This window comes from Epinephelus moara, chromosome 21 (genome assembly GCF_006386435.1).
Source record: "Epinephelus moara isolate mb chromosome 21, YSFRI_EMoa_1.0, whole genome shotgun sequence".
NCBI classification, from domain to species: Eukaryota; Metazoa; Chordata; class Actinopteri; order Perciformes; family Serranidae; genus Epinephelus; species Epinephelus moara.
The window spans coordinates 15,247,246-15,255,366 of NC_065526.1; the positions used below are offsets into that span (position 1 = coordinate 15,247,246).

At 40.4% G+C, this 8,121-nt stretch overlaps 2 protein-coding genes across 2 annotated transcripts in view; one reads left to right on the top strand and one right to left on the bottom strand.

Annotated features, from left to right (window-relative positions):
• LOC126408921 (cytochrome b-c1 complex subunit 6, mitochondrial-like) overlaps positions 1-2,016 on the bottom strand; it is a 4,426-nt gene extending 2,410 nt beyond the window's left edge. The window contains exons 1-2 of the mRNA XM_050074717.1: positions 1,867-2,016; positions 1,360-1,446 (exon numbers count right to left, since the gene is read on the bottom strand). Of these exons, the coding sequence (XP_049930674.1) occupies positions 1,360-1,446; positions 1,867-1,914 (135 nt within the window). The 5' untranslated portion in view covers positions 1,915-2,016. The remainder of the gene's footprint in view (positions 1-1,359; positions 1,447-1,866) is intronic.
• Positions 2,017-2,146: 130 nt separating this feature from the next.
• On the top strand, positions 2,147-6,870 carry nsun4 (NOP2/Sun RNA methyltransferase 4). The gene is made up of 8 exons (XM_050074704.1): positions 2,147-2,284; positions 3,348-3,567; positions 3,648-3,819; positions 4,148-4,302; positions 4,392-4,552; positions 4,638-4,762; positions 4,902-5,034; positions 6,250-6,870. Exons 1-8 carry the CDS (start codon positions 2,192-2,194, stop codon positions 6,391-6,393), a joined length of 1,203 nt encoding a protein of 400 aa, XP_049930661.1. The 5' UTR covers positions 2,147-2,191; the 3' UTR covers positions 6,394-6,870.
• Positions 6,871-8,121: the final 1,251 nt, after the last annotated feature.

Consider the following 8,121-nt stretch of genomic DNA (forward strand, 5'->3'; position numbering starts at 1 on the left):
CACAAATTCTGACAAACTCCAAGCATTGATTATGCAAGAATGGGCTACCATCAGTCAGGATGTGGCCCAGAAGTTGATTGACAGCATGCCAGGGCGAATTGCAGAGGTCTTGAAAAAGAAGGGTCAACATTGCAAATATTGACTCTTTGCATAAACTTACTGTAATTGTCAATAAAAGCCTTTGACCCTTATGAAATGCTTGTAATTATACTTCAGTATATTATAGTAACATCTGACAAAAAGATCTAAAAACACTGAAGCAGCAAACTTTGTAAAAACCAATACTAGTGTAATTCTCAGAACTTTTGGCCATGGCTGTACAGTGATGTATGTATGGAAAAAGTCAGATTCTGTACTGTCTTATAGCGGAATATACAAACCTAATTATCACATAACTTGAATGTGAGCTTGTGTCTTCTCTGCCCACCATGTTGGCCTTTTTTTATTTCGCTCATTTCTGTCCTTAAAGGTCCCTTATCATGCTCATTTTCAACTGCTTTTTAACTAGAACATATTAACATGCTTTGACGTTCAAAATACACTTTATTTTGCTCATACTGTCTGCCTGAATATACACGGATTCACCCTGTAACACTCAGTTGTAGCACCTGTTTTTAAGCCCCAACTCTCGTAAAAGCCCAGTTTGCTCTGATTGATCAGTGTTTCCAGGTCTTCACTATCATTGCTCTGGGCATCTTTGCACAGTCACCGAAGCAGGGCAATGACTGTAACGGCACTGTTGTGGCACTTTCTACTTTTATATGGTATAGTTATGCAGACTAGCTACTGCTCCACCAGCTCAGTCTTGACAAGGTGCTGAAAAACATCAATGAGTCCAAAACGGTATAAAATTAAAAAAAATTCCGCACACTTGCATCTATGCAGTGTTTCACTTTATTTGTTAATCTTTCGGTTTACTTGACCTTTGTGTGCTCTGACGAAGGTCAAGCAGACTGTAAGCTTAACAAATAAAGTGAAACACTGCATAGATGCAAGTGTGTGGAAATCTTTTTTTTTACCATATGGTACAGTTGTGACATCATAACTTCATGGACATCCTAACAGCTCGTTTAAGGGCACCGTTTCTGAATACGGACTGTGGATGAAGCATTTTGATACCTTCCCTGTATTTACATAGTTCCTACCTACTTTATAATAAAAATAAAGACCTGGATATTTGACTTTTTCTAATATGTGACCTTTAAATATCTGTCAATACCTATACAGTTATTTAAGGTGACTAATGTCTATACTTTAAACATTTCTGTAGTTTATTTCTGAGACTTTTGAGTGTGATGGCAGGTGAGTGCTTGGGTTGTACTCAAAGATATTCATCCGTTATATGAAGAGCAAACTTACCACCATGTCTTCCTCTTCTTCCTCTTCCTCCTCTTCCTCCTCTCCCCCCTCTCCCCCCTCTTCTTCCTCAGCTGGGGCATCTTCCTCCTGATCAGTAATGAACATTTAATTACTTTGGTCTGAATAATTATATTTTTTTTTAAATCATACAAGTAAAACACTTAGTACAGTAGCACATGTTTTAGGTTTGAGGAGTATCTATAGTTTTGTAGCTATACTGAGTGATGAACATCCAAATAACCAATAGCAACCACCTGTGTTAACTCTTATATATTTGAGACGTACTCTGGACCTACCGCAGCAAAACTGCGGAAATATATGTAAAAAAATAGACTAATGTACAGTTTTATAATTTAAGCAGCCGTCCACGCTTGATACTCCAGGTGAAAGGAGGACACGACACTCGTTAACGTTACACCGCTGAACAGACCAGCAGAGTTGAGTAACATAGGCAAACACACACAAAAAAAAGCGGCTAAAAATACAAATAAAAGTCTTTTTCAGTACCTCGTCGTCGGGGTCGTCGTAAGTGATCATCTTCCGCTCAAAAACCATGATTACAGCTCTGAAATTCGCCCAAAAACCCCGACAGAGGACAGCTCGACAGCGGCGCTGCTTTTCGTTGAGGACGTGAGGTCGTTCACGCGCAGGAAACAACTAGAAGGATCACCGGACGTAGTTTCCTATTGGTTACGGGTGATTACTCAACTTGCTCTAAGCCAATCATCGACTTGGATTTTGAGTAAGGCCCGCCCACACATGGGCAATGCATTCGGAACGTTTGTTTCGGGTGTAGGAGCGAAGACGGACCGAATACCTAGCGCACAACAAGATGGCGCTGCTCTTGGACAGCAGGCTCCTGCTGAGGAAAGTTAAAGATTTAAGGTGTTTCACGCCAAGACGAAACCGAATGAAGCAGAAATGGGTATGTTGTCAATTTATTAACAAATAAAGCAGTTGATAATGGCCGCTAACTGTAAAACAACTTCATCCTCAGACGTGTCAACGACCTTTATGTTTGGAGCGGAACAGAATGTGTAGCCACACAGTAAAATCGAGTAACGTTAAATATTCATAAATAGGTTTCACATTTGGAAACTAACTGTTAAGGCCGTGTAAATGTAATAGACGAGAGCTGGACCGAAAATGTTAGCCCCTTAAATTTAAAAGTGGTGTGACAATAAATGACAGTATGGCAGACACGGTGCACTAATGAAATTGTCAAGTACACAACATACATGAACTTGTTGAACTCGCATAACGTACAGTGTAATAAGATGTATATCTTTTTAGTAGAATTTGCATTGATAAATATAAAACTGTACACTGACATGGTCTTTGAGTTACCCATGGCCCCTGCACTTTCAAGTCCTGCCCTTAAATGCAGATGTTTCACTTAACTAATCTGACTCACATAGAAACAACAGAGAGAGCATCAATGCAAGTAAACATTTAAAATCACTGGTTTGACCTCCCTGCTACCTGACAGGCAGCGGTGGGCTGTAACTATGCACATTTGCTTTAGTTCTGTACTCAAGTCAGGGGCATAAATAAAGACAGTCAAATCTTGCACTGGAGCCCATCGTAATAATGTGCTCCGGGGCTCGTCCTAACCACCATACGCCACTGACTCAAGTACAAATTTGAGGAACTTGCACTTTATATGAGACCTTTGTTTTATTGCTACTTTATACTTTTACTCCACAACATACTGTGGGGATTATTGTACTTTTTACTTTACTACATTTATCTGAAAGCTTTAGCTACTAGTTACTTTACGAATCAAGATCTATGCATAAAAATTTAATCTAATCTTATTTTTCAAATTTTTCTAATACCCTAAGAACATTTTCCAAGTTATTCCTCCTTTTACTTCAGTAACATATTTGACACAGGACTTTAACTTGTAACAGAGTATTATCACAGTGTGGTATTAGTATTTTTACGTAGATAAAGGAACTAAATACTTTCTCTTCCTTTGCCAACAGGCCACCACACGTACCAAGCACCCTCCCACCAGTCTGGCCCTGCAGCACTTTGATGCCACCTACGGCCCCCAGCTGGGGCCGCTGTGGCCATCAGTCCGAGTCGCCTTGCTGTCAGAGAGGAAATACGGAGCCCTGATCAATCATTTCTCCGATAATGCAGTTCTGGCGGACCTGGAAGCCCAGGGATGCAGAGACTTCCCCAGTGACACAGATACAGTGGGTAGGTGTGGATTTCCCAAGGCTCACTCTACCTGCTAATGCTATATCAAGCAAATTTAATATTCCTCTTTGTTTCTGCAGCTCAGCCGTGCTTGGAGCGAGAATCTGAGGTTGCAGCCGAGGAGGGATCTGGTGGTGTTTCTTTGAAGAAGTCTGACACTGTTAGTCAGCAGCTTTCTCCTCTGCAGCTCAGTCCGAACATCAAGTGCTTTGTGTTTCCAAGAGGGAATATCACAAGATTCAAGCCTGCTAGGTGAGCTCATCTATTGTTGGACAAAAATTCAAAATCAAAAATATTTTGATGTGTGAACTCTGGGTCTTAATATTTGCTTCAGCTGTTAGTTATCAGAAAACACAGACATTAGCCCTGTTTTAAAATCCTTTTTCAAGCCTGGTAGATTTTAAGTTGATAAGTTGATCATATTTTTTAGTGTTTATATATTTAGTTTAAAAGTGGTTTAGTAAGTCAAAGTGGTCCAACATTTCGAAGACAGTGCTCTCCTTCAAATAAGAAATGTGGCAATTATTAACTGAAGTGTTTAAAGTTTGATTCCTTGTCCTTGTCCTTGTGTCCCCTAAAGGCCCGACATATTTGGGTTGTTGAGTTACTACCTGATGGACGCAGCGTCTGTGCTGCCTTGTCTTGCGCTGGATGTCCGAGAAGGTCACAATGTGCTTGACCTCTGCGCTGCTCCGGGAGGCAAAACCCTGGCTTTGCTTCAGAGCCAGTCTGTAGGTAAGAGGACTGCTCTCATCTTTCTGTGACACCATGTAATGTTGTTCTGTCTGTCAGATGTAGGTAACCCTCCATCGTCTGTGTTAAAGGTTTCTTGTGTGTAAATGACAGCTCAGTGTCTCGGACGTTACGACTGAGAAAAGTGCTGCACAGCTACATACCTAAGCCGTTTTTGACAGATGGCAAACTGCGCATCACCTCCTTCGATGGCACCAAGTGGGGGGAAATCGAAAGGAACACTTTTGACAGAGTAAGCCAGTGTGGTATAATTATGTTTCAGTGATTATCCAAATAGCAGCACTTTGTCCACCTCCTGGTTTCCTCTCTGTCTTCAGGTCCTTGTTGACGTCCCCTGCACCACAGACAGACACTCACTGATGGAGGACGACAACAATATATTTAGTAAGAGCAGGACCGGCGAGAGACGAAGGCTGCCGCAGCTGCAGCTGGAGCTGTTGCTGTAAGTTTTGGTGAAAATAAAAATATAGTGTAGTTATTTATGTAGTTACATTTGTCACATCAATGTACAGCAGAGCTACAAGTGAACATGATTATTCTTGATGAAGTGAACACACCCTCTCTTCATCTTCATCGTGCAGGGCAGGAATCGAAGCAGCTTGTCCAGGTGGGGAGATCCTCTACTCCACATGCACACTGTCTCAAATCCAGAACCTGGGTGTGGTGGAGCAGGCCGTCCACTTGGCTCGGGAGAACCACGGCATAAACCTTCAGGTCAGACACACACACACACACACACACACTGTCAGTGTCAACGATATATCAGAGATTATACCATGGTCTGAGTGAATGCTCGATTCTGATAGGCTGCAGGGTGTCCATTAAAACCTAATGACGGACACCTACTAAATAGTTTTGGTGCAGCTGTCTGTTTACTGTTCTAAATGAATGTGCTGACTGCATAATCATATCAGCCTGTATCTATTATGAGTAACCATAGCAATAGGGATGCAGCCAAGGCCTTTTTTTATAATTCATATCCAGCACTGAGTGTAGTCCTTCAGTGCCTCGTCCTCTGAGCACCACAGGATGGAGACTGTAACACACAAACTGGCCCTCTGAACTCTGTATCACATCAGTGATCATCTCATAACTATTCAACTTCAGGCTGTGGCCGACAGAAACACTATGATGATGATGATGCACATATTTCATTTACAAAACTTTATTTTATAACTTTACATACTAGTTTTATACATTGCAATGTTGCATAAGGAACATATTTTTAACACGAAGTACATACTCGGCATATTACACATATTTTATTTTTAAATATTTCACATACAGGTGTGAAAATTGAAGCATGATGCACATAGTTTTATCTTTTTATTTCTACATACTTCTTCTTTCTTCTTTCTTTAATTCTGAATTCTGATTCTGTACAGTGTTATTGACTGTGTATCTTGCTAACGTTAGCTTTCTGGCTCACAGCTGAACCCAAGGGTTCTATGAGCTGAGCAGATTAGACATGTCTCCCATTGCCAAGTCATATCGAAGGTTAGTCCTGTTTACTAGAGAAGTGAATAACATTTTCATTTCATTTATTTGACTCATGACCATATCACACGGTATGGAGAGCAGGCATTGCAGACAATAACAAAACAATGGCACACTGTGTGGCTAAAGTACAACCAGTGTTACTTAAACAGAGGAAGGACATTCTTAAAAAAAAGCACCTAGTTCACAAATTACTTTTGGCTTATCTGATCGTAATGACAAATTAATAAAAACACAGATGGACGATCTAAATAATACTTTGGCAAATACTTTTCTCTGTAAGAGAACCCCTGAGGTGTTACCAGTGAACCTGAGTTATCTCTGGAATATCAGGTCTTTCTTAATATAAATATATGAAACCAAATTACAACACATAATTTCACCTTTTTATTCTCCCTTTCCCTCCCTTGTGCTGGTGATATATACATTCAGGTTGTTGATCTGCGACCCCTCACACACATGTTTAGGAAAACCTTTCACTTCGCCCCCGACCTTCACCTGGGTGAGATGGTCGTCCCGCACTTAGCCGCTAACTTTGGCCCCATCTACATGTGCAAGCTGAGGAGGCTCACATAGACTGTGTGGACTGATGGACAGCTTTGCCTGAAAGCTTTTGGACATTTGAATGACTTTTTTTACTGCTTTATGGACTAATGAGATGATCCTCGTTTCTATATATAAACTGTAAGTGTTGGAGCACAGTTGAAGGAGATGTTTTCATCGTGGTGAAGGACTGTTGAAACATTGGACGACAGAATGTGACAGAAAACGCAAAGAATCCGGTTGGAGGACCTGGACTGTGACATTACTGTGTGTGGACAGCACTGAACTACATTTTTTTTTTAAAGCAGACTTTTGGACTCAACCAACAATGATGGCCTGTTCAATTTAGAGTATTCAGTATTTTTCAGCCTGTGTCTGTGTGAGTAATGTAGACCACAATATTTTTGAAACTGATTATAGTGTTGAGCGAAACAGGTTGTAGTGTTATATTGATGGATAATTGTGCATCGTCAGTTTACGTCCAATAAAAGTGCTTGTTTTTGAAACTGACAGGCTCAGGCTGTTGTGTTTTTGTGTCACAGTGACTAATGGAGCTTGGTCCAGTATGAAGCAAGATCACTGCAGTAAACAGGCTGCAATATAAACACTCGGGACATTGGTGCAACATCAATTTACATCCACTTTAAGTGTTTGTTTTTGCCACTGACAGGCTCACACTGTTATTGTAAGTGTCTGACAACATTATGGAAAGGATCCCTACAGAGATAGACCTTTTGTGAAAGAGTAAGATCCTTTTTGTTTAACCAGAAACAGCCCTGAAATCACCATAGCCAAACCCACCAAACTACATTTAAATAAAGAGTAATTTTAGCATGTATAGAGCCAGCATGTTTTCACATCTAACTGGGTGAATTTAGGGTTTATTTCAACCAAAACAGAGTTGGTAAATGTTGGACCAGTGTAAAGATGGACCAAGACAGTTTTTGTGAGTTTTATTTTGTTTCTGTCGGCTTAAAATGAACTGTGTGTTACAATGATAAAATTACTGTTTATTTAAATGAGTCTGGTGGGTTTGGCAAAAGTAATTTGGGGCTTTAACAAAAAGGTCTATCTCTTTAGGGATCCTTCCATAATGTTGTCAGACACTTAAGAAAACAATCTGAGCCTGTCAGTGGCAAAATCAAGTACTTTAATGGATGCACATTGATGGTGATCAAATGCCCCAAGTGGTTACACTGCAGGCTGTTTCACATCTGCCGGCTGCAGCGCTCTCGCTCAATACTGCACCATTTTCAAAAACTTTTTTTCCCATTACTCACTTAGACACAAAAACATCGGAAAATAGGGTCCAGGTTGAAAAATACCAGAGTTACCCTTTAAGTTTGTCTTGTATAAAATATCCTCCTGTGACTGTCATTGTAAAGCACACTTCATTCAGCGTTGAAAGACACAAAATAAAACTCACAAAAGCCATCTTGGTTTGTCTTTCCAGTGTTCCAGCAATCACCAGCTCTAGTTTGTTTGAAATAAACCCTTAATACACCCAGTTAGATGTGAACATAAGCTGGCTCTATACACGCTACAATGACTGTTAATGAATTCAAATGGTGGGTTTGATAATGAGGAATTTGGAGCTGTTTCCAGTTAAACAAAAAGGTCTGTCTCTGTAGGGATCCTTTCCATAATGTTGTCAGACACTTTGAATAACAATCCGAGCCTGACAGTGGCAAAAACAAGCACTTATGGTGGATGTAAATTCACATTGCACCAATTCCCAAAGTGTTTCCATTGCGGCCTGTA

Coding starts and splice junctions, on each gene's coding strand:
- nsun4 (XM_050074704.1), top strand. CDS start 2,192: ATGGCGCTGCTCTTGGACAGCAGGCTCCTGCTGAGGAAAGTTAAAGAT. Junction 2,285..3,347: donor ACCGAATGAAGCAGAAATGG/GTATGTTGTCAA, acceptor CTTTGCCAACAG/GCCACCACACGTACCAAGCA. Junction 4,553..4,637: donor AAAGGAACACTTTTGACAGA/GTAAGCCAGTGT, acceptor CTCTGTCTTCAG/GTCCTTGTTGACGTCCCCTG.